The sequence below is a fragment of the Eleginops maclovinus genome, chromosome 16 (assembly GCF_036324505.1).
Source record: "Eleginops maclovinus isolate JMC-PN-2008 ecotype Puerto Natales chromosome 16, JC_Emac_rtc_rv5, whole genome shotgun sequence".
In the NCBI taxonomy this organism is placed as follows: Eukaryota; Metazoa; Chordata; class Actinopteri; order Perciformes; family Eleginopidae; genus Eleginops; species Eleginops maclovinus.
The window spans coordinates 14,700,853-14,726,961 of record NC_086364.1 but is presented as its reverse complement, the minus strand read 5'-3'; the positions used below and the strand labels follow the sequence as shown (position 1 = coordinate 14,726,961).

The 26,109-nt window shown below is 41.9% G+C and overlaps 2 protein-coding genes across 3 annotated transcripts in view; one reads left to right on the top strand and one right to left on the bottom strand.

Annotated features, from left to right (window-relative positions):
• The window catches only part of coro7 (coronin 7), a 99,303-nt gene that overhangs the window by 24,447 nt on the left and 48,747 nt on the right, over positions 1-26,109 (bottom strand). The gene's annotated exons all lie outside the window — the stretch shown is intronic.
• vasnb (vasorin b) lies at positions 1,702-25,200 on the top strand. Of its 2 annotated transcripts, XM_063903380.1 has the most exons (3): positions 1,703-1,944; positions 8,641-8,702; positions 21,272-25,200. In XM_063903380.1, the coding sequence occupies exon 3, from the start codon at positions 21,303-21,305 to the stop codon at positions 23,331-23,333; it is 2,031 nt and encodes a 676-aa protein (XP_063759450.1). In that variant the 5' UTR covers positions 1,703-1,944; positions 8,641-8,702; positions 21,272-21,302; the 3' UTR covers positions 23,334-25,200. The 2 variants fall into 2 exon arrangements, with proteins under 2 accessions (XP_063759452.1, XP_063759450.1); XM_063903382.1 differs by lacking the exon at positions 8,641-8,702 and having other exon boundaries at positions 1,702-1,944.

Here is a 26,109-nt window from a genome sequence, read left to right as displayed (position 1 = left end):
ATCTTATGTAATCAATCACGTTAAATTGCAATTTTCTTCATTCCTAAGCTAACACTGTTACTTCATTAGGTTCCATTTGCATTGCAACCGTGTATTTTACATATTCTATTTATGTATTCAAATGGGACATAGTTTAATCAGATCATTCTGACTTGGAATCATACGTTTCTTTTTCAGCAGCCTGGCTGTAAAGCTGAAGAAGAGTAAACCACTTCTGCAAAAAGTTGCAGGCAGTCGCTCGTATGAAGGTGAGTCGTTGACTACGTGAGCTCTGGAGACGCCGATCCTCCTCACCATCCAACACACATAAGCTGGATGACTAAGATAAATAACTCACCCTCAGTGTTACCTGGATAACATCAGCTCTGGTGTTGTCATTTGGATACGGACGTTTATGTTTATGAGGGGAGAAACCAAGATACAGAGCATGAGCATTGATTTTGTGAGCCTGCGTGATTAAGTATTAGAGGGTAAGATTGATTTCCTTCTTCATTTCTCTCGAACACGTAAAACTCAGTTTCGCTAGGACTGAGGAGCCACATCTGGACCCTGTGGGACGTGCGTGAAATCATTTCACTATTCCTGCAATTTCCTGTAATGCCTTGCAGATGGCACATTGAATTTGTGTGTGTGTGTGTGTTGCATAAATTAACTTCTACAGTAGGAGCAGAAGGAGAAAGGCACAAGACTTTGTGGAGACTGCTATCAGAAAGTAAATAGTACAAAATACATGTGGCTCAACCAGTGGAACTAAATTGTCCCTTGTCCAGAGGATACTGAGGGGGAGGGTTGCTTAAGGAGACACGGAGGACTGCCTCTGGGTCATTTGTTGAATATTTTCTTGGAGCTGTACGTCTTCAGCAAGAGTCGGTTGAGTTACATCCCCACAAAGACACATTTGTCCTGCTTTCAATTGTTTTACGGATTCTTGTCAACATGGGGAGAGAACAGGAGTTCTGCATGAAGACGTAGGTCAAACATATACAAATATTTAAGCACTGTACACAGGAGGGTTCAAGTTTCCAGTTAATTCTGTGACATGTGGCTAAAAGTACACATCCGAGGTGACACGGTCCCTGAGAGATATCACCTTACTGCACCTTGTTGGGACAGGCTGACATTGAAATAGTCTGCCAGCTGCCCACGGGTAGTTTGTCACTGGCATTGGGAAGTTTTCAATAGCTTTCTCAGCTTGGGGATGGCTCAGTGAATGAAGTGACCATATGTGCTACTGTGCTAATGTTCAGTGCACATACGCTGGAGGCAATAGACAGTCCCACGTGTAAGAGTTAAAGGGCTTATGATAGTTTAAAGGGATGTTGAGTTTGATTTGGTATTGTCCCAATATTTGCCCTATGGCTTTAAGCATAATGTTAAAGCCAACTTGATTATTTTTCAGAGGAGCTGATTAAAATGCATGTTTTAAAAATAATTTAATAAAATTGAATTAGTCAGTAATCATTCAAATGAAACGTGACAAAAGTGTTTGAAGAGTAAATAATGAAACCAGTAAAGTGTCTAGCTTAAAACAAGTCGTTCAAGTAGGCATTAAGATATAGCAAACTAAAAGGAATTCCTCTCCTTAACACTCAGCCAAGCTGCAAGGTGAGGCGCTCGCTGCTCTCGGCTCTTTGCAGCACTGCGCGCTGCTGCGGTGCGCCTCGCCCCTCCCATCCCTCGGCTTAAACTCTCCTCTGTGCTCACCAATAAAGCGCTTTTTTGTCCAGGGAGTCAGCACTTGAGCATTCCTTGACGTGGAGGTCGGTGTATCTCTCCAAGGATTTGACCGTTCGCTACAAGTGTTATACACCCACAGAAACTTTTTTTTGTGAGAGCGCGCACACGGAAAACTACAAGGTCTTGGAGTTTTATCGGTGAACTGCTCCGTTTGGATAAACACACGAGCGCGACTGCGCTCACAACTTTACTTCTTCGAAGTTAAGGGTAAGAGTTTCCTGTTATGAATGATAAAATAAGCATCAAAATGTCATACTTTTGCGCTCGAACCCTAATAACAGTAGCAAGACGTGCGTAATAACGCTTATAAAGGGTTACGTAGACAAATGCAGTTGGGTGGAATATGATTAATTTAAAGAAACATGTTATAAGATTAACTGCGCATATAACCTGAATAATTTCCAGTAGGACATTCACTTTTTTTTCGGGTTTATTTTCCCTTTTAAATATAAGCCACCACCCATCGGTGTTTAAGTTGTATTTGTGTTTCCGATGCGACAACTCCCTTTAGGGAAACCCTGGATGTTTTAGTGCTGTTCAACAATAGCTTGGTAGTAGGCTATTTTTTAAACTTTTTCTTTTTTTTTTAACTTACAGCGTGGAATTGTTAAAATACTACGTTTTCTTGTCAATGCATGCAGCTACCCTTTAAAATGCAAAAGAAAAAACATTAAAATAAATAATGTAGTTCTTTGTCGTGAGGAGTTTTAAACCCACATGATCGCTCCGGTAAACCCGTGAAAAGTAAACGGGATTTTAAGCGTCCGTCGCCATGCACCAATGCAAGAGTATTGGAGTAAAGCGTAAAATGCAAGAGTGTGCGCGGAGCTGAATGAGCAGTCAGGGCGGTAATGAGGCGGGCTGGTGTGGGACCGCAGGACGCCGTGCAGCATGCAGGGGCCTAGCCGAGTGTCTAGACCGCACCGAGCAGAGTTCACCGCAGAGGGAAAGCCTGTTTTTGGACCCACACGGGGGAACGTCCCATAACAGAAAGTTCAACAGGACACTATCGCTGCAATGGTTTTGATACGCAACGGTCAGACAATGCCAAAATGTATTTTAGCATGAGCTGCACCATACCTGGAAGCAAGTGGAGGTTGGCATTGCATTATCCAGGGTGCCAGTAGTTACTGTACATCTTCTAGGTGTTTTTTTTTTCTCCAAATATTTGTGGAATATACATTATTTCACTGTAGACTATATGCACAAACACTCAAAGTCTTGCAAATTAAATATTTATGAATTTATGAAGCTAATAAGTCTGTAACACCATATGATGGATTGACTATTAGCTCTGTCTCAGTTATTGGCCCAGTTTCAGTCACAAGCATGATTGATTCCACGCTACATTATTAATAATGTCTACCAAGAGCAGCTACTGTTATAAATAGGTTAACCATTAGTTTTGTAAAACCCTATTCTGATTGAAGTGTTAAAAGGTTCCAGGGCTGGATTTAATCAATCATTAGGTTTTTTAGCTGAAGGTGCTGCAAGGGACAGAGAGATACACTGGCTCAGATGCAAAGATATGTACAAGCAGAAATTAGAGAAACATCACCTTCCTTCAGCATGCACGGAGCAGAGCAATGATAAGGTCAAATTCCTGAAAGATGAAATCCCTTATCGACCAAGCCACAAATAAACTGACATCCAATAAACTTACATGACTTAAGCCCAATTGCTGAATTACAAGGTTAACTGCATAAACACGTTTCCTCCAGATGTCATCTCATCTTACCAAATATGATGCCAATAAATTGAACTTTTCTGTGAGAGTCTTAAAGAAGGAGCCTCATTTTGTATAAACTTAGTTTGGACTTTAAACACGTTTTTTACTCTGTTGCCGGGCTGATGACCAAAAAAACATGAACAAACCAGTCCTTGTTCAAGATTAATCCCACTGTGTTAACATTGAAATAAATAACAGCGAGATGTAATGATTCCCTATTAAATGAAAGACCCAAACCGAGAGAAGCCACAAAACTCAACTGTGAATCACTCTTTCAAAATATGCTCTACACATGCCTTTCGTTTAAGATGCTTAATTCCTGTAAGAACAGTCTTCTGACCAGGATCCCTCAAGCTTTCATTCAGATAAACATCTTTTACACAGCCCCCACAAACAGGCACGCAAAATCGCCTAAGCCTTCCTGGGGGCTAAGCAGGCGGCGTAAACTACTCTGATAGCCCTGCTATTAACCCCTACCCCGGTGTACTGCTTGTTTCCTCGCCATGTGTTCCCTCACAGGCTGTCATTATGCTGTAGGAGAAGCTACTGTGTCATTGACAGTATATAATGGTTGTAATTGGTTTATATTAGGCTACCAGACACAGCAGCACAGCCGCAGGAGACCAATTATCCCCCACTAATGTGGAGAACGTTCAGGCTGCTACGATGCACAGATTGTAACACTTACAAAACAAGAGTGGTTGTGCCAGTGTAGTTTTTTCCTGATGTTGCTGCTTTCTGTTACTCTACACAGCAAACTGTTGTGTTTGTACAGTCGCTCGCTGACGGACGGAGCAGATAAATAAATGGTGTAACGTTCTTCTCCACACTTGTGATGTGAATTCACACCTTGTCAACAAAAATAATTCCTAACATTTTGCGACACTTTGACATTAAAATGTGCAACTGCGTATGCTGGTGTGAGCATTGAGAGAGACACATAAGCACACTGGGTGGATTATCTGCCCCACGGGAATTTTCTAGCACTTTAATTTTGGTTTGTGGATAGGAAGCACGACTAAGCAAAAGGAGCTCTTTGTCATAAAACCTAAAATGTAGGCAATTAAAAATCAGCTCACTGTCACATCAGTGTGACAGTGATGTCGAAACTACACTATCCATCCGCGATCTGCTTATACCGACATTGTGTCAGCCTGTACTGTCATCCTTGTTGTTTTGTTTTTACAAAATCAAGACTTCCATTTCATTATCTGTGCCAAAGAGCTTGAGTGAAAAGAGCACTGATGTCAAAATCTTCTGCTGAAGTTGATAAGACAGTTTGCTTCTTTCGTTTGTTGTGTTGAGACATGTCTAAACAGATCTGCCGAACATGTTTCATGCCTGTAAATGAACCTATTAAAGCAACACAACTTAAATATTCTTTACACAAGAACAGTGTTGCTATTTTCATTTTCCAAACAGGCTGTGAGCAGAGGATTTCCACATTGTGCCTCGTTCCGCTATAGCCCTGTTTTACACCAATTAGAGGTAGTGCCTGAAGCATCTTACCCTCTGCATCAGAGGGATTAGAGGGTTAAAAGTCAGGTGCTAAGGCGAGGAGGCCTTGGGAAGGGAGGAGAGGAGGGATATGGGGAGTTGGAGGTAGCAGAGGACAAGAGTGGGGCACTCACACAGCAGGCACAGAGAGGGGAGTCGACAGGGCAGAAAGTTGGAATATGTGTGTTTGTTTTCCACAAGGCCACGTGAAAGGAAGGGTTCATTACAATTAGCAAGAAGTCTGAGTGAGTGCGAGACAATTCAACATGTAGAAATTCTACCTCCTTTAAAGTTAAAGGCTGCAGCACGCCCCTCGTCAGGTGCTGCACAACAGGGGGGCGTTCCCTGCTTGACAACCAAGAGCCTCTCTCTCAAAGAAGCATCTTAAATAAAACCCCTGGCTTCATGTGCTTCAGCCTCACACATCAATGCTGACCCAGCGGTATGGTGAGGCAAACCCCAGCCTGTATGCCTGCCAAGCTAAATTGAAGAAGAGCTTGCCGATGCAGCCAAATGATGCGTTCAGAAGAACCACTTCAAAACCTTGCATAAATATACACACACATGCGAAGGGATCTGAGGGCTTTAGAGTGCCCCAGCTTGAGAGCAAACCCCAAATAACTGCTGTCCTCCGTGTCCACAGACACACACATGCTCAAAGTTGTAAGATTTTACTAGTTTGTTTATCTTCTAAAGCAGATGAATAAAAACACTCCTCTCTCAAGCTTTACATTAAATATGGCTTTTTTTTTACTTTCTCATTTTGGTTGGAAAATCTGAAAAAAGCCAAAATATCCCCCGAATTCCTAAACCAACTCCAGGGAAGTATTGAGGGAGTGAGATACAGATGGAAAATGAGAGAGAGAGGATGAGAGGGAGGATGCTCATCCCAGAAATTCACCACAAATTGCTGCATTTCAGTAGGCTTATAAAAAAAGAGAAGAGAAACAGTTCTTAATCTAAGGTTGTAATTACCTCTGGTCAGCACTGTAATTAGGAAATGAGCCATGAACCAGACCTTCTGCTGGGGAAGAGCAAAGCAAGGGCACACACACACACACACACACACACACACACACACACACACACACACACACACACACACACACACACACACACACACACACACACACACACACACACACACACACACACACACACACACACACACACCTAAACCTGAAGTGGGAAAGAGAGATCTCGCGTTGAGAGGAAGGTCAATATTTAACCGCTGAAATGAACATTAATGTTTTACAGAATATGGATTGAGTAAATGTGCGAGCTTATGAGGTGTGTGTACCTGAGGGTTAGTGTGTGCCATTTGCCACCCATTGTCTACGACCTTGGTCACGTTCACACACAATTTCATATGGTCACGTCATACATACAAGCCGGTACGTACGTGCGGAGCCGCTCTCTAACATTACATCAGTCGACGTGTTCTGTGCTCCCCTTTAGCTTGATGTCTATTTCCGTTTCTGCCAGGGCCACAAATAATGTTGTTATCTGCTGCTGTCAGCGCCGTAAGAGAGCAGGAGGCGGCCTAAGAGAGGAAATCAGCACGTATACGTGCCTGCATGTGTATATCCGAATGCCATCGTGTATCAGTCCAAATCTTAAATCACTCAACGTTGCAATCAACAGCTGAGCAGTCGGGACAGTGCCACAAGTCACAGCTTGTCGCTGGTTTCCATATTCAACATACAAGAAGCACATTAAATATCAAGCAAGGCATCACACCTACAGAAAAGCATAAAGCTACCCTCTGTTTATCCCACCCGTCCTCTGCAGGTTTGCTTTGGGCTATAATTTGGACAAATTGCTGGACGTTTTGGATGATGCCACTACAAAGTGGCTCTAACATTAACGTCAGCTCTGTATTGCTTTGGGGGACATTAAACCAAATGGGGGGAAAGAATGGGAGTGACACAGAGTGAAAAAGAGAAACAGAGAAGGAGAAGGGTGAGGCAATATTTATGTTTAGCAGAATGAACACACAGGAAGAAAGAAAATTATAGTGGACAAAAAGTATCAGCCCTCTACGAAATGGAATGACAAAAATAGCTTGTTGAAAGGAGAGAAGTATCAAAGTAAACCAATAATGGAGAAACGAATGAGGGCAGACCAAGACAGGAATATTGTTGGTGACAATTTTGCCTTTAAAAAAAGTGATACAGTCATTCACGAAGATGATTTGCATCTATTTTGATTGCCACGTTAAACTTTCAAAAGCTAAATATTTACAGTACATTCAACGGATCAGCAGACAAAGGCCCTCACACAGTAGTTAAACACAAGGTTGTCAGTAAACTATTTTTAAAATGACCTACTACTTTATATCATGCATTATCCTGTGATACGTGAAATGAAAGTAAATAACCAAATACAATAGTGGGCATTCATTAAAGCATACACAACTGCCTCCGTGCAGCAGAGATAACACTCCCACAGCCAAACAAACACACGGATGCACAGCGCAGCAAAGGATCTGCAGCAGGTCAGTGAGCGCCAAACTGTGGAAAACTATTTTCAGATGTAAACACGAGTGTGTGTGACATGCAGGCTGACTCACACAGGTATATGCAAAGTTAATTGAGGATTCAGGTGTAACACAATCACATGTTTTAGTACTCTCCTTTAAAACTTGACACACTCTTTGACTCAGAGCTAAGGATTATGAAACACGGCTTTATAACAGTGCTTGGTGGAAAGACACTGAAAAAGTGAATCTAGTGTATGAATAGGTGTATAGTTAAGAGTCTGCCAGAAAACGGGAGAATATACTGTGTGCATCACAGCTAATTTTCTCTAAAACAGTTTTATGATCATGCCTTGAATTCATTACATAAAAACTCAGTCTGCCATAGGAGAACATTTTGATAGTTACTTGTGGCCAAATGTCCCACATTTATAAAACATCTATCAAGTGGTCGCTTTGTTTTCCCCCAAAACCAAGACATATTTATGACCCCATGGCCGTGCTGAATCTTTTTCTTAATCACAAATTGTTCTGTGGTGATGGATAATGACACAATAATAAAAGTTGGCCCTGCTAACTTATACGACATGAAATTAAATTGGTTCCTGTCTTTAATTTTAAAATCTGCGGGCCTGTTCAGCAGGGTTAGCTTGTCTTAAACACACGACTTGATCAAAACCCTTACTGAGGGAAAGCTCAGGCAAACACTTCTCTATCCTGCTTTGAAATATATTAAATCCTCAAATTTATGCAGTTTATACATACTGTTCACAAGCAGCTCAAGGGTCGCGCAGATCATACGGTGCTATAAAAACAAAACAGCATATAGGGGTTCAAAATGCTGTCTTGTGTTATGTTTAAGTCAAAGTTTTAAACACCAACGCACACACATAGACACTCTCTGGCCACGACTGATGGGCTGATACCACAGAACAAGGAGCTGACAGAGTGGAGAGCGGTCGGCCTGCATTCTTCCTCTCCCGCTCTGTCGTTCTCTTGTGTTGCCACACGGCCTGCCAGTGCTCAGCACGCTCCCGCACACAGCTGGAATCCACCCAATTAACAGGCAAAAATACTTCCTGTTTTGCTTGCGGGACAATTAACAATGCACAACAGGGGGGGTGGATTCCAAAGAAGTGGGGATAAACATGTATGTCAAGAATTTGGTAAATAGCTAAAACTGTTTTGTTGCTTCCAGGAAAAAAAAACCCTGAAACCATAAAAGTGGAGCGAGAGTAGAGGAGGAAGCTTTTCTAACGGGTGAGTGATGCTTTTAAAGTAATCTGACAGTTTCATTACTGAACTGTGTCATTATGTGTAAGATGTGGCTAGCAGAGAACAAACTTTACAAATAGTTAGCCATCAGAACACAACAACTAGCATATGACAAGCATCTTAATAATACAGTACTTGGAATATTTGCATCCAGAAACCTAAATCCGATGCTGTGGGCGGTCCTTATTGTGTTAACCGTAACACCCTGCTTCCTCAAAAGGGTCCTTTCACACAACCCTGAGCCTCTTAACAAGACTGGCAGGAGAACAAGAGCAGCTCTCTTAACACACGCGGCATTTAATAGATACAGTGAGGCTGTGTAGGGTTACAGACAGAGTGAAAATGAACAGAGAGAAGCGAGGAAGTTAAGAGTTTACCATGCCTGACTGCTGAAGTGACGGAGTTGTGGAAGAGGAAAATAGTATGCAGACTTCTCAGTACATATAACCTTGTAAACATCTACAGCAAGTTGTTCTCTTTAAATAACAAACAACAAATTGATACACTCTTTTGACAGAATTGGATAAGTGATATTAGACCCTCCTGAAGTCTATTATAGGATCTATTAGATTATTCAAAATATTTCCTATTTATCCAAACCCTGATATTATTGCTCTCTGCCTCTGTACACATTAATGAGCTGCACTATTGCACTGGTTGCTTCATAGCAATGAACGTGGTCACTGTAGTTGATCACTATGATCTTCCAAGTATAAATTCCATCATAATATATTTTTCCATCATAAAAGATATTTATTAAAATGCCTTTTACCTGTTTTTGAAGAGAAACATACCTTGCTTGGACCCTAAATAATATCGTCCATCATTGTGTCATTGCCGAAAAGTGTAGCCCTGATTTTTTTCCTACTTAACACAGCCCTTCTGACCCCTACCCTCTGTCCTACCTCATTCCTCTGTTGTGCTAGTTGTCAATGAGCTGTGACAGGAACTGTGTGGGCTTGTAAAGACACACACATGCATAGGACAAGACTGTAGCCTCGGGCCTCTGGACGCACACGGCTTCTCTCGCTAATTGCCTTAAAGCTCCTTCTGAGCAGCTCGGTTATCCTCAGGGAAAACAGAGACGAAGCAGTTGTGGCTCAGAGTTCTTCCTCTGGGGTTTAATTCTGGCTGTAACGCATGCACAAATTCCTCAGGTTTAGGAATTTGCGCATTTGTACCTGCTTGCTAGCTGTAAATTATTTGCTACACAGAGGCAATTCTTCATGCTAACATACAATGTTTCTGCCTCCCTTCAACATCAAAGCTGGTACAAATTACGATGAATTACGGCACATTCTGTGTGTGTTTTACCTGCCTGTGTGCTGACTACACATGGCTGCCACACCTAATGTATGTATTTGAATGAGTTGTAAATAGAGTGTGTGCACATGTCGAGCCTACGTATCAGAGCCAAATGTCTGGCTGTTAGCGGCCTGTGTTTTCCATTAATGTGGCCTTTTGAGAGAAACTTCTAGACATGAAGGTGAACAACACCCTTAACACAACTTCCCCCATTTCAGTCCAGTGCTCATTAACGCCTTGACACCATTGTGACTGTGTGTAGTTGTCATTTACTGTTAATAATGTTAATATTTCTACCTAAAAGCAAACATGGAAGGGCAAACAAGGGTGCTAAATGATACTCTAAGACAGGCACACTCGTTTACATTAGACTCACACACACACACACACACACACAAACACACACACAAACACACACACAAGCACGCTTTGTTCTGTGTTACAGGTCAGCTCAGGAATCTACGGTACTCACTTAATGACGTTTATGAACGGATGTGAAAGCAAACAAACTGCTTTTTATACAGACAAATTGCTGTTCACTGGTACAATAACAAAGCATCACTCATTCTCCTTCTCTCTGTGTGGCAATCTGACAGGTCTTCTGTACATAACCCGAGATTAGTCCCCTCTCCCTCATATCCACTAAAGGTCAGGTTAAAGGCCCCTTTAAAGGCGTTTATCCTGTTCATAACAAAATCACATATACTTTACATCGGAGTTAAATATCTTGTGGTTTTTTTTGTTTGAATATGTTTTTCTACCTTTGAAGGTTTCCATCCATTACCGCAAATTATGGAAATCTGCTAACAGACTGTTGAAACTTGGTCAGGTACTGCACAGCAGTATTTCCAAATCAAACTGAACTCAACCTGCATTACCAGAATGTAACAATGTAAAAAATAATAATCCAAACCTGTTCTAAGCATGGATTACACATCTTTAATTAGCTTCATGAGTATACTCATATGTGTGGAAATTAATTGAAACCAACGTGACAGCAATGGAGAAAAAGTTACATTCAAAAGTAGAAAAAAATGGAAATACAAAATTTAAAGTTTACATAATTTGTTGTTTAAGAGCTCAACTTGCAAAAACATTGATATAGTCCTTTACAAATAAGCACCATGTGGTATGAATGGACACAAAAGGCTGAGTTTGGAGTGTGTTTGTGTATTTTTCACTTTCATTTGTATGAACAGTCGGTGTGTTTATCAGTTTCTCTATGAATATCATAAGCAGATCATGCTGCAAAGACTTGAAAATGAGAACAAGTTGATATTGTCTTGAGTTTAAAAGTCTAAGAAATGCACGCAGAGTGTCGGAGTGTGCACACATCAATTCCTTAGTGCACCAGACTGTTGCATTCGGCAGAATGTGTGATGACAGGAGAAAGAGTTGGTTGCTTATACCTCCCTTTCTGTCTCTACAATCCTCCCCTTTCTTCTCTCTCACCTTGTTTGTGCCATGATAGGAGGAATAATATGATTGTGCACACCTGTTACAGGCAAATTGTGGAGTTATAATAGAACGTTGATGTAATAATAGACTGTTGCTGACAGATGTCTTTGCTCTCGCTCAGATAGTGGGGCTCACCTGTTCAATCAGTGGAGAATGCAGGTCGATGTGATAATCAAATCATGGATTAAAGATTGATGTTGGCTCTTTAATTTATTCTAATAGGATTGAGAAAAGCTATAGAGAAGATACAAGTGGCTAACACAACCAATCAAAGTCAGATGTTTGTCTAAAAAGCCACTCAAACTGTGGTCGAAATGTGTAACAAACATGTCAACAGTCTTCAGGAGGTAAAGGCAGGGTACTAGAGGCGAGCCATGGAGAGGCATGTTGGGGGCGGGGGGGAAAATGTGCTGCTTGACTGCTATTTTGCAAGCCAGCCTCCCCGTTGCTGGCATGACACCAATTCAGGCAGTAGTTTCACAATAAATTCCTTTGTGTCATCCTAATCAGCAGCAGTGATCTTCACTTCACATTTATCTTGCGTGTGTGGTACATTTCTGGAGGTGTTTTTTTTTTTTTTTCTATGAGGAAAAAGCCTGCAGGCCAGAATTACAAGAAAAATCACAAACGGTAACTCTCAGAAAAGGGGTGTGAGGCTGGGGCCCTGACAACCAGGTAGCACTGCACAATGCCTGCCTTTAAATGGAAGTTTCATAATGAGAAAAAAATCCCCAGAAAATCCATGTTTTGTACGTGTACGACATGATTCACTTTAAGTCACTAAAACCTGAAGTGATTCTGTCTTACTTTTAAATGTCAACATGAACTACCCAACATGTCATGAGTCATAGTGAACACCAACCAATAAATCACTCATTTGTCATTTAACAATAAATGCCATGCTTCCTTCCCCTGCAGACATAGCAGTCATCTCTTACATTCTTATTGCATAAGAACACAAGGTGCTCTGTAAAATTCAAACATGAACTTCCTTCTTAAGATTGACTAAGTGAGAAACGGTTGCATGTAAAACGAGTTTTGTAAACATTATTTTAACTGCAGATGTGTACACATTGACCCAAAATATATGTCCAAAAGAAAGACTGCTCTCTGCTAATGAGCTGTGACTTGGTGTGTCTTGTCCAAGTTTCTATGTTCAACTGAAATTCATAAGGTAAACAAGGTGATGTTTGCACTTTGCACTGCCCTACTTTTTTGTTTACCATCCCATTTTTTTGCCTTGAGCTCATACAAGGTCTTTAGCCTATTGAACAATTTGACAACTAAACAGTTGCCTCAAGGCCCTGTAGGGCTTTTCATAAGATTCCAGTCATACTCATGCCAACTACATGAGCAAACCTGAGGGTAAAGAAAGAGGTGAGCAAGGGAGCAAGGTGAAGACAGCATTTTTTGCGATGTGTCAAACAACAGCGGCTCCTGTGAGTTGTCCAATGCACTACTGTACAGAGTATGTGTGTGTGTGTGTGTGTGTGTGTGTGTGTGTGTGTGTGTGTGTGTGTGTGTGTGTGTGTGTGTGTGTGTGTGTGTGTGTGTGTGTGTGTGTTTGTGTTTGTGTGTGTGTGTGTGTGTACACACATAATGTTGGCGCTGTGACATAATTCCAGTGGAACTCTTCTACAGTATCAGTTGAGACCTATTGAACTTCCTTGAAGCCAGAGGACATACTCTGAAGAGTAACAGCAGTACTTTTAAGGAGTGAGTGAAGGATGACAGACAGATGTGTTGTTTGTGATTGTTTCCTCAGCAAGTACGTGTGACACTGTTTGTCTAACAAGGATAGTCATCCTGCCAGTGAGCCGGTCTAACAGTCTGTCAGTGTGCCTTCCTGACGCCTGACTCATACACATTTACTTGATCTCCAGTTTAAACCCTTATATGTGTTGCAACAAAAGAAAAAGGTAAAAAAAACAAAACAGTGTCAACAGCCAGTGTGGCCCTTGACTTAATCTTTTACACAAAGACAAAAATGATAGTTTAAGCATGTTGTCCAAAGATGTCCTGACAATGACAAAAAGACAAGCTTTCTTTTTATCAAGGGATATAAAAAGAAACAACCTTTCAATGTCTGAAAACAAATGTTCTATACACATGAGGTAGATAAAGATCAGGTGGCTTGGCGAAGTTGTGTTGGAGCTGGAATGAATGTCAACGAGCGAGGCAGAGTGTCGGAGTGTGCACACATCAATTCAGGCTTGTGGCGGACTGATGTAACTGGTCCATCCAGCCACTTCAAACCGCAACCACACACACAGCAGAAACTGTCCCCGATCGAGGTCATATCCTCTCACGTTAGATTTAGAAATAGGCCAGAAAATGGAGTCTTTTTGAGACGTCAACTAGTGTATATTACAAGTGTGCTTTGGTCGTCCCCATCAGGAGGACAAAGCTCTGAAACAACACTGCTCCAGTGTCAGGGAGCCAGACAGTATAATGAAGTTTTGATTCTGCGACAAGGCGTTAACTGTCACGCACAGGATTTGAAGGCACACGCCAAGGCCTGGAGAGATTCCAGCTATGTGACAGTTGGATGTCTTATTTATTGTGTCCTGGTGATGGAGTCCTCTTTCACAAATCAGACTTCTGCAATGGTTAAGTTTGCTGCTGTGTGAGGGAAATAATAACAGAAAAAGAGAGAGAGTAAGAGACAGATTGTAGGTAAGGCAGAGAGGTGTTGTTTGTGTTTCTGTGACACTCTTCTGTGACGGATACAAGCCAGGTCCAAGATAGACTTGGCAGAGTAGTGGGGTCAGGCTGTTTAGGTCACCATGTAAAGGATGCACAAGTTTGCCAAAAGTTGTAGAGGTTAACACTGCTGTAAATAAGAAAACTGATGAAGGCCGATGCTGTCTGTAGCGCACTGAAACTCTCTGAGTCTGTGTAATGTGAGAGTCCTGTGGTGAAGATCTCAGACAGATGCGATGTGACTATCTATCCCTGAGAGGTCACAGGGCAGGGTGCAGTGATAAAAGACTGGTGTCAGTGTTGAGACATCACTTACTGGGCAAAACAAGAGAACACTGTGTGTAAACAGAGAGGGATGCACAAGAGAGGAAGAGAGTCTACTTCAGTGCCACCTCCCTTCAAGTGTGCCCTTAGAAAAACAAAATCAAGTCTAGCTTCTACAACACTATCCTTCCTGTCCTTCGGCAATAAAACAAAAGGAAATGGTCCACATTTCCTTTTGGAAATCATGCCTGACCTCTTTGCTGGAAAGCTCAGATGAGGCAAAGCTAGACTGCAGACTTGCTCTTTCATAGTCCCAGTTCTGGTGTAGTTTGGCTGCCCGGCCGCCTACCTCAGCCTGATTCTGTTGCCAATTTCGCCTGCTCTCTGCTTTACTATGGCGTAGGTTGCTTTTCTACTCAGACACACTCCAGAAGTTTTATATTTCATGTTGCCCCGGAGGAGCAGAGAAAGCACCTGTTGTGGAGACAAGGAGCAGCATGCTTCAGGTGGACGTGTGTGTGTGTAACCGGAGCTGGGTGTGTGCCCGTGTTGAACAGGGGCTGTTATCTTTGTTGTCTGGGCCACAGAATACTGAGCAGCAGTAGAAACATTCATCTGAGCCGGACCTCTGACCTCAAGGAGTTGCTCTCTGCCTCACAAGCTTTGTTGTCCTTTGGACTGATGCTATCTGACCAGATAACTTCAGTCAGGGTTTTTTTTTAATGAATTAAAGAATCAAAGTTCTTAACCACAAAAGGAAACGCAAAATTGAACTACCGACTTCGATCATAAAACCAAACAGAGTTGCCCCATTTCACTACTATAGTGCAACAAATACACAGTGTTTTTGAGAATATTTTACTACCCTCCAGTTCACCCCTGGACTGTATATTATGTTCTCTTTCAAGACGGCCAGCTGCAGGCTCTAATGGTAAGGCTTCACACTGTCCTTAGCAGGCCGGGTCTAAAGTATAAATCCTCAGATGAAAAGGGCTGCCTTTCACACCAACAGTAAGCTGCTTTGCAACTCATTTAGATGTGCAGAATGTATGATCAAAAAAGACAAGAGGCATACGACAACTCTTTTTTGTTTGTAAGTTGGAGGAAGCTCGACAAGGTCCCGCTTCTTGGTTGAGTTTGTGTTAATTAAAGCTACAACCCTTTGACATCAATCAGCCCTGGCAGTGCTAGAGCACAATGAATGGGACTATTACAAGGTCTTTTTATTGTGGTCAGGCTCAAATCAGTTGGAAAGCTTTGTTTGTGCAGCGCATTGTACAACTATTACAGCCCTAATCCCCCTCCATACCACTACAAAGCATGACAATGATAGTGTGGCTTCAATATGAGTATTGCAAGTGACAGATATAAAGCTATCATCCTTCTTTCATTCCACATGTGCGCCTCTCCCGTCTGTGTTTGTAGTCTGACCTTGACGTCAATGAAGTTTTAGTAAAGCATACTTTTGAAAATCATCTCGTTCAAAACTCGACTATATGCTTTGCAGCAAAGTCATGCATCTGTGGTTTGACACTAATTTGAGCATATTATATATATATCCAAGCTCTGAGATTGACAGATGCAGTTTACGTTGATAGGACAAAACTATAAAAGAAAATAAAACATTAGCTTTTGCATGAGCAGATTCATTTCAGTATAAATAAAGTAAAATAAATCCCAAGCACGCCTAAATAGGGAACCTAGGATGAGGAGTGACGCAAACACATTTCCGTCTCCAAACATGCCTTCCTTTCTGATCCGTACATATTCTCGTTGCTTATTTTACATAGTTTGTTTAACTTGTGTTGCAATTAAGCCCTACAATAGAGAGGCACAAGCACATGTCTTGAAAAAACACTTCACTGCATTACATACAAACCCACATTTACATAGCTTACATTTTCAAACTCACAGGTCTGTTTCGTGTTTCTGTACAACCATTATTCTTTCTCACCTGTGCTACTTTTTAAAGAAACCATCCAAATATTCTACAAAACCCATGTTTCTCCCATTTCCCTCTTGACCTCTTTGTCATTTTGACGGATATCCCCACCAGATTGTGGATAACGGGGTCCAGCTGTTGCAATGATGTTACCTACAATGTAAAAGGATAGAAATACGGGAGTTTGTGTTTGGAGGCAGGGTCCTTTCTCTTCTGATAGGATCAGATACGTAAAAGGGTAAAGTTGGGGATGGGGGAATTGGGAAGGCGGGGTGTCAGAGGGCTCACACCAGCTTTTCTTTAGGTGCCAAGTGATCATGTACAACCAATATGAAGTCATGTCCCTGTGCTACTGTAATAAATCTGCACGAGGAACGGCTACAGTAGTATATTTTAGTAGTGAACCCTATTGAACTGAACCCCATGACCATCAGCACTATAGATCATACTCTAATGCACATACCACAAGTATTGTTCCTTTAATATATTAAGTCCCAGAAGAGAAGGGGCCTCTTTAATGGGAGTATGCACTTTGTAGTGTGCAGCCTTATCCCTTACTCTGGCCAGGCCTGTTAAATAATGCAAGTGCACAGTGACCTGCAGTTCCCATACACACACCGCAATTTTCTTCCCCCTCTTGTACCCTTCATTGCCCCTCAGTGTTGGCCTTCAGCTATAAAGATAAGGGCTCTTGACGCATGGCCCGCCGGGATTTAATTGCTGAAGCCCACTTCACCCTCCCACAGCCAGGCCTTATCCACCTCTCCACCTCGGTGCCCCTGCTGACAGAAACCTGCTTTTGTCTCGCTGTTCCCCTGCCTTTGTTTTCTTTTCCAACTCATCTCGAATAGAAAGAAAAAGCAGTAGAAGAAATGAGCCGGAGACGTAGAGGGAAAATGCTTTCTTTTCTTTTCCCCCTTATTGCCTCTTTAATGTTTCTTTTCAAGGGGCCGACCGTTTATGTCTCATCGTGTTGCGCAACAACTTTCCGATACTTCTATCTTAGTATTTTATCCTTACTGTTTCTGCCCTAATACTCATCAGCCAATACATTTATTCTAAAGCCTCAAAACTAGACTAAAGAATGAAGAAAGCATGGATGCAAGAACATTTGTTAGATAACAGATCTGTCACGAAGATGTTTGAACTCCCATTCATATAGCCAGCACATAACTCATCCAATCCATCGTCCGTTTATTAACCTAAAAAGAACTCCCTGTGAAGCTCTAAATGCCAAGCCAGTGAGACAGACAAGCTCACTTTTTCAAACTCAGCTGCTGCCTGTCTCAGGAATGTCTCAACAAGCACGCAGGGGAGAGAAAAGGAAATTACAACTCAAGAGAGGAGGAGGAAGATGACAAGCTTGTCTTTCTTATCTCTCTGTAGACCCTCCACCTGCCCTCACATCAAAACATTTAAAGTTAAAGCCAATAAGGCAGGCAGGAGTCACTCAAGATGGTGTATTCAGTGGATCTATATTGTAATGACGCCACATGTGTGCCTTATCTTTCCCTCTGATAAGATCAGCACAAGTCACTTGTTTCCAGAATGAAAGAAAACAGGAGAATCTAACCTAGCAAGCTCTGGTTTAATCTGTGATCTGTCTATATTCACTGCCTGAACCTCCCCCCCATCCACATCCACCACAGTTTCTCTTCTACTGGGTTATCAGATGTACCTGGCCCAGTTTGGAATGAGGCACACTCAAATAAACATTCTGCCCCAGGGAGCTACGTTAGTATCACCACGTTGAGTTTCTAAGAAAAATATTCTCAGTTTTATCTTGCCTTCCTCTCATGGCGGCCTTGATGTTGTTGTATGTTCTGGCACCAGACACTTTTAGCCGTCTCTTGCACCGAAAGTCAACATTTATCTATCTCAGAAAAGAAAGGGGTTTGAATATTTTTGGATAACTTCAGACAAATATGATACATATCCACTTGAATTCCATTTGAACAGGCACCCTTTATATCAAGTCAACTTTGAGTATCCTGAAAATGCAGCTCCCCGCACATAGTGATGATGTAAAAACCTGAGACCATCTGCAAACGGTCCAGCTGTTGCTTGGTTCTCCCTAAACCCTTCATCTCCTGTTTCTCTTCACAAATCCTTTTGTTTTCCCCTTGTTCTGTAAGCAGACGCCACCCAGCAGCCACACTTTCTCCCTCATCATGGATTCTGTGGCCTGAAGTGAAACCTCTCTTTCTCTTAGTGACCATTTTTAAAAAGTTTCACCAATATTTGAACTTGTTTATTTCCAACGGGAGATAATTCAATGGCTATACTTTGTTCATCTCTGAGGCCACTGAAACCCTTTACAACTTTGACCATGTAATTACTCACCTGTTAAAGTGAATTCCCCCTCGGCACTGTGTAAATTATGGGATAACTACAACCCTCCACCTCTGCTGCCCATTCAGCTGTAGCCAACAGCAAACTTTCACCAGCAGATGTAATCGTTACTTTGTGGAAAATCATTCCCAAAAAAAATTGCAACACTAAAGGTTCTTTTTCTGCATGGTTGCCAGAGTTTAGTTAGTTATTCTGCACTGTTAGCAGGTGCTGACTCTGGAAACTAGTTAGGTGCTTTGTTCAATCAAGCCTTGCTCTTTGAGTAGAGTCATGTTTTTGAGGTCTGGCTGCACAGAACATCATTAATGCTCTGTCTCCTATTATCTGAATAATAGGAGTAACATGTTGGCAGTAGGGTTCAGGCAAGTGCCAAGGTTACTTTTGGTTTGAGAAGGAAAAATAAGACATCAGGGAATCATTCCAAGAAGGTTGCAATTTCGAAGAGGAGCGTAAACTGAAGTTTGCTGAAAGAGAAGAAAAATAAATGTCATGCTGTGGTGGGATTAGACGATACCCTTTATCCGCCTCTGATAGAAGGTCTTGAGACAGCAGCCGTGCTTCCACAGCCTTGTTGAATGTCTGAATATAAGACATTACACAAAAACATAAATTAATGTTGTAACTGTGAAGGAAAATAACAAAGTTCCAATATAGAAAAATAGGTATGTGTTGGACTTCTTGTGTAATGATCCACAACCCTAGGTAAGCAGTGAGAGAACAGAATGTTCTCTGTGTTTGTGCTCCATCTGTGTAAAACTGTAGGTCACACATACTTGGCTTCTCCTTCAGGTATTTGTGCAGTGAAGACATCAACAACTGCACCATTTAAGGCCCTAAAGTAAGCTCCCTTAAGTGTGCAAGTTGACCAACACACTGCTTTTGGGCATTATACAAGTTTAGAAAGAAGGTGTGGAGACATCAAACCATTACCTACCCTCGTTCCCAATCAATAAGTTGAATCATGACTTCAGTTATTACAGTAAACTAGGGATTGTGTATTTGGTTTGTATTTGTATAGGACAAAAAAGTACTTTATGTTGAGTCCCTGAAGAGTAAAAAAGAAGACTAAAAAAGATAAATGGTTAACAGATAAAGATTTTTACTTTCACCCCAAGGCCATCTCACTCCATTGCAGGAATGGTAACTGTCACAATCTTGTCTGCCACTTTTCTTCTTTATCTCCCTTCATTCCTCTCTCTTTTCTATCATCCCTTTCCTCCCTTCCAGCCCTTTCAAGTACTGTGTTGATGCTCAACCAGGGTGTTTGTTTTGAAAGGCTTGGGCTCAGGTGAAAAGGGCTTAAATCATAGCTTCATATCTTCCTGAAGATCTACAGTACTCTTTTCAGTCTCTGTATATTTCATCAAGCATTAAAGACACTGGCAAGCAGCACTTGCCATCAGTCTGCGTAATGACAACATAGAAAGTGTGTGTTATTTTTATTATGTCTTTGGTCAGAGACGTTGCTCCAGGCTATCAGTAAAGCTCCTCTTTTAGTTTAGAACACCACAAAGTAAATCATCCACAGTTGCGTGGCCACATGCAGCATGGCGAACATGCAGCCAAACAAAGTTGACACGGTATGGTTATATGAAACTGGAGAGACCACAGCACAGTGTGTATGTTGAGAGAGAGGGCGTGTGTGATTTTCACTGTTTCAGTGTTCAAAGATAATAATGCCACTCAGTGTTTTCACTTTGAATCAACATTTTAGGATCAAAACAAGTTAGATTTGTTCATTGCTGCTGTGTCGCTGTGTCTTTCATAGGCTATGAAGTATGTCATAAACATAGGGAGAAGGGTTAACTGTGACCCCACAGCAACCACACTGTTGTGTGCACCGCACTACAGTAAATAGCAGTCGGTGGGCGGCTTACAAATATACACTCTTTTATTTTAACACCAACACACACATTAGCACATATATTATGTATATACATACTGAATATATTTATACATACACTATATGTTCGTGATGACCATTGGTAGCATTATTATAAAGGGAACAAAGGTTTTGGCCTCCCGCAATTCTATCTATTACACAGATCATTGCAGAAAGAATGTGGCACTCCTTCAGCCAGGAAGGCATTGCTTGACTCTATTCTGTTAACTTTTCCCAGAATATAGCACAAAAACTCCCTCTGAAACCTGAGGTTAGGGCTACAGACCTATTGTTTGAGAGACCTTGTGACAAAGGACTGCCTTTGATCACTGGCTATGCATAGTTAAACCTTTGATAGTAATCTCACTCTTTGAAACACATTATTGAACCACACAGGGAATCAATGGCTAACCTAGGGACTAGAGGATATACAGAGAAAACATGCTTTGATTTAGAAATTCAACATTAGAATGCGAGTATACCACATTTCCTGGTGCAACTGTCAGATGCTACTAAACTCAAACATGGCAGTATCAATATTAAGTTTACTACTGTTGAACCCTGTTAACAATCTGTAAATCAATGAATTGTATATTTCTTTGGATGGTAATACAAGTCACTGACAGTTTATATGTTCTCTTGTTATAGGTTGAGCAAGGAGAGAGAAAGAGCCTGCACCATGAAGATCTTTCTCACTCCGCTGATGCTCTTTCTGCTCTTCCTCCTCCTTCCTGATGGGACCTTGTCCAACGACTGCCCAGAGGGTTGCTCCTGTTCCACGCCGGAATCCATCTTATGTTACCAGAGACGCTCATCTACCATTCCCAAGGGAATGCCTTCACAGACCCAAAGTCTCTACCTCTTTGCCAATGGCATTGAGGGCTTGTCAGTGGAGGACTTTGATGGTCTGGAGAACCTGGACATGCTGGACCTCAGTCAAAACAAATTGACTGAGCTTACAGATAGGGTGTTTGAACCTTTGACCTCTTTGAGAAACCTGGACTTGTCATCCAACCAGATCACCCACATTTCAGAGGAATGCTTCCAGGGTATGGTGCTGCTTGAGCGCCTTTATTTGTATAGTAATCATATTACGACCATCCACCCTGCAGCCTTTAGTGGCTTGGAGCACCTGCTGGAACTCAAACTGCAGGGAAATCAACTGACCTCCCTGCCTGCTCTCTCAATGCCCCGACTGCTGCTGCTTGACCTTCGATTCAATGTTTTATCAACCTTGGGTCCGTCAGACCTCCAGACCCCAAACCTAGAGTCACTCAAATTGGGTGGTGTGGGGCTAACCAGCCTGGATAAGAACCTCATGGGCAGTTTAAAGAACCTCCATGAACTAGACATTTCTGAAAACCAACTTGAATCGTTCCCCTCAGCGCTACAGGAGACCCATGGGCTGATTCGCCTCAGCCTGGCTGAGAACCCGATGGGTCCTCTTAAGGTTCAAGACCTGCAGAATCTTGGAGAGCTGCAGGAGTTGGACATTAGCAACCTGAGTTTGCAAGGGCTGCCCGAAGAGTTCACCCAGCTCTTACCACACCTCAGAAAGCTCAATGTAGCAGAGAACCCCTTCAACTGTCTCTGTACCTTAGCATGGTTCCCAAGATGGCTTAGAGCCCAGAGCATCACTCTAGAAAGAACAGAGGAGACCCGTTGTCATTTCCCACCAATCAGTGCTGGAAAGGTATTGGAAAGACTAGAGCACAGGGATTTTGGATGCCCTACAACAACAACAGTTACCACAAGTACTGTCAAAACTACTACTACTACTACTTTGCCTGTCCCTGTCACTACCCTACCAAGTACTACTAAAGCTATTCCAGCCCCAAAGGCCAGTAATGCCCCAATGGAAGAAGATATTGACTCTCCCCTGCTTCCTGTCCCTGCAACCCCCAGTAGCAGCAGCAGCATAGACAGAGACGAGGAGCAGCATTTCTGTCCCCCTCTTACATGTCTGAATGGGGGTACTTGTCGTTTGGACCAGCATGGTCAGGTACTATGTACCTGTCCACATGGCACCTACGGTATGTTTTGTGAAAACCTTCCTCCACCGTCACCACCTGTCATTATAGATACAGAAATCAGCTCACATGAAGCAACTGCAACGTCAGTTCTGTTGGACCTCCATCGTTACATTGAGATGAGGCCTTACATCCGCGGTATTCGCCTTACCTACCGCAATCTCTCTGGGCCAGACCGCAGGCCGAATTCTCTCAGCCTGCCATCATCCTACCCTGAGTATATACTCAGAGGTCTGAAGCCCAACTCTACGTACCATGTGTGTGCTAGTCCATTGGGTGCCCCTAGTGGTGAGGACAGTGTTTGCACCGAGGCCCATACAGTTGCTGGAATCAATACCACTACTGCACGGTTAGAGGAAAAGAGGTTGACCACTATGATGGTGCCTGTTATTGCCATCTTGCTACTATTGGTATTGATTGCAATAGCAGTGGGAGTGGTTTGCTATCTTCGCAGGAAGAGAGCAAAGGGCCACATGGACCTAGACTGTGAGCCCTCGCAGCTAGAGTTGGATGGAGTGAAGGCTGGTTTGGACAATGGGGCACTGCCACAAAAACAGCCCCAACTTATGATCCCGGAACCTGCTGTTCAGAATGGCAATCTGGAATATGAGGTGTTGCTACTACAGGATCAATGCACATCAAATAACAATACGAATTCACACAAGCGTTCCTATTTTTGACACCTGGCTTTGGCTAAACAAGGATTTTAATTCTTCAGCTCTTTTCTTTCCACTGGTGAATTACGAAGAGTATCACATGCTGTTGTGAAATTGGAGGACACCCTTTCAGCCAGTCAACAAGCAAAGGAGAAACTGGACATATATTTAAATCAATGCCCTTTGGTTGTCTAAGTAGACATTAAACAAGTTCATAAACTGTTCTTTGGACTTTAAAAAGCATTGAAAGTGCCTCCTCTTGATCATCCTGCTTCAATAAAGTTTCCCAGCTCAAATTGTTGGAATGACATCCTCTCAGCTGTGATGCTGGGACAGATGGTGTGTTGCAATTGGCAGAAACTTAGGGTTAAGGGACAGGTAGAACTGTCCTTTTTCTGTTCATACAGGAGAGAGCACTGACATTGGGTTGTGTTGTCTTTCTCCATTACACAGCCCAACTAAACACTACCAGCAATTGATTTTGCTGTATGTTGTAACTCCTCAGTACAACCCTAAAGGGATCAGTACTTGCTGTGAATGACCTTTAAGACACCAAATGAAGTCGCGCAGAGAAAATACGTTACGCTTGTATTGCTTTATTTGGCTGTAAAATTATTTTTATGTTTTGTATGTATGTTTTTTTATACTTTGTCTGTTATTTTTTTACTGTGCAACATTGTGTGTTAACAGCCCTCTATACCCTGCACCCCCCACCTCTTGTGACTAACAGACAAAACAGCAGATTAAAATCTTTGAAGATTAAAACTTGTTTGGTACCAGCAAAGTCAATCAAAGGGATTTGCCCTCAGAATGTCAGACAGTCTAAGTAGATGTGAGTCTGGACAGACTCAAAACTAAATCTCCCTTCTCAATTCTGATGCCCTCAGCCTGCTTTGCCATTACAAAGGGAGAAGGTAAGCAGGCTTACACAAAGGTACAGAGGGAAACAATACCGTTTCATACTGTAAAGAGATTGACTTAATTACACTAAGCACTCCCATGATTGTACAACAAAATAGAACTTCAGAGACTATATTTATTATTTATATTCACAGCAAGGGAAATGTTATCCCTTAACCACAATTCATGTACATCATATCACATAGCATGGCCAAACACAAGCTAATCAAATAGTGTATTGTGCTTCTTTTAGTAAAAATAGCATGCTCAGCATTATGTTTTGGTCCATTTCCTCTGGGCACCTTGCACCTAGGCAGATTAGCTCAGTCACACGCACAACAGAAGTACACTTATTTACAATGTTGGGATCCAACCCTGGGAATATAGGGCACAGAAGTAACCTTGTTTCTGTGTGTGTGTGTGTGTGTGTGTGTGTGTGTGTGTGTGTGTGTGTGTGTGTGTGTGTGTGTGTGTGTGTGTGTGTGTGTGTGTGTGTGTGTGTGTGTGTGTGTGTGTGTGTGTGTGTGTGTGTAGATCTGTCAACATTAGTGATAGTGCAAGACGTGTTCTGTCTTGTGCAAAGACCTGTAGACATCAAGTTACTATCAGTGACCCTCTCTATCTGCCCGCATAGCAAGTAGTACATTAAGCCTCAAACAACTCTACCTATTGTGAAGGCAAAGACACCAAAGACACATCTTTGAATGTCTGTAAAGTTACCTTCCTACAGTATTCCCAGCGCACAGATAAAGGTTCCTTGCTAACATAACACCATGCGAACAATAAAACAATCAAGCATATGCGACTGGAATATTCTTTTGAAAGATGGAATACATTAAAGATAACCAAATGTTTTTGATGTGATTGTTAATTTTTCCCTGTTGATTTTGGGAAGCTCTTTTTTGTCATTTATTGCTTTTTTAATTTTGTAAACTTATTTGTATATGTGAAAGCAGTGATATTATCATTAAATGAATATCCCAAAATAGAATGAACCGAGTTGTGTTTTTTTTGTAGTTTCCACCTTTTTCTTGTAAGAGGAAGGCTAAGATTGACAAGCAATGGGGGGATTATGTTTGTCGTTAACTTCCCTTTCCTTTTAAGCCATCACTCAACTGGGCAGAGAGAAATGAAAGGAGGGGGAGTCCAGGAAAGAGACAGAAAGATAACAGAAGTGCAGTTGTAACTTTGCTTGATGTTATTATCTCCCATGTAGTAAGATTCACCCTCTTTGCATCATGAATGTCTTTAAAAAATGTAATGGCAATGCAACTGATACATTCTTGACCAAAGTGGTGGATTGAACAATCAACCGAGCATGAGTTAACTTTGGTAATCACGCAGGCCCACAGTTTAATGTGTGCTCTCATTAAATGAGAGGTCATGAAATTCCTCCGTACCAGCAGTGAGCTGTAGGCAGGGAAATAAAGATTATGATTGAAAACACACAGGTTAGGGTTGTACGTGGATTCAACCATTGTGAATGACTCACTGGTTTAAGCCTAATGAGCGAGCATTGTTTGCAAACCCACACAATAAACAGGCTGACCACCCATGTGTTTTATAGCTAGGATGTTGGTAGGGGATTGGTTCAGCATGCACGCACACGCCCACACCTACAAACAAACAGTAACACATACTGCCTTATAGCTTAAAGCTGTGTGCGAGCTCCCATGCTAACAACACAAAAACATAAAACAGCACCACTACTGCCATGGAGGCCAATAAATGTGTTTAGAGAGAACAAGCTTCCTGGTGAAACACAATGGAGTCGCTGTATGTTGACATTTTAAATAGTATATTAAACTTTTTCTTTTGGTAAAAATAAATTAGCCTGTTTTAGCCCACCAAATAAAAGAATGTAAGTTAGAGAGTACAACAGATGGAGATGAACATATTT

Coding starts and splice junctions, on each gene's coding strand:
- vasnb (XM_063903382.1), top strand. CDS start 21,303: ATGAAGATCTTTCTCACTCCGCTGATGCTCTTTCTGCTCTTCCTCCTC.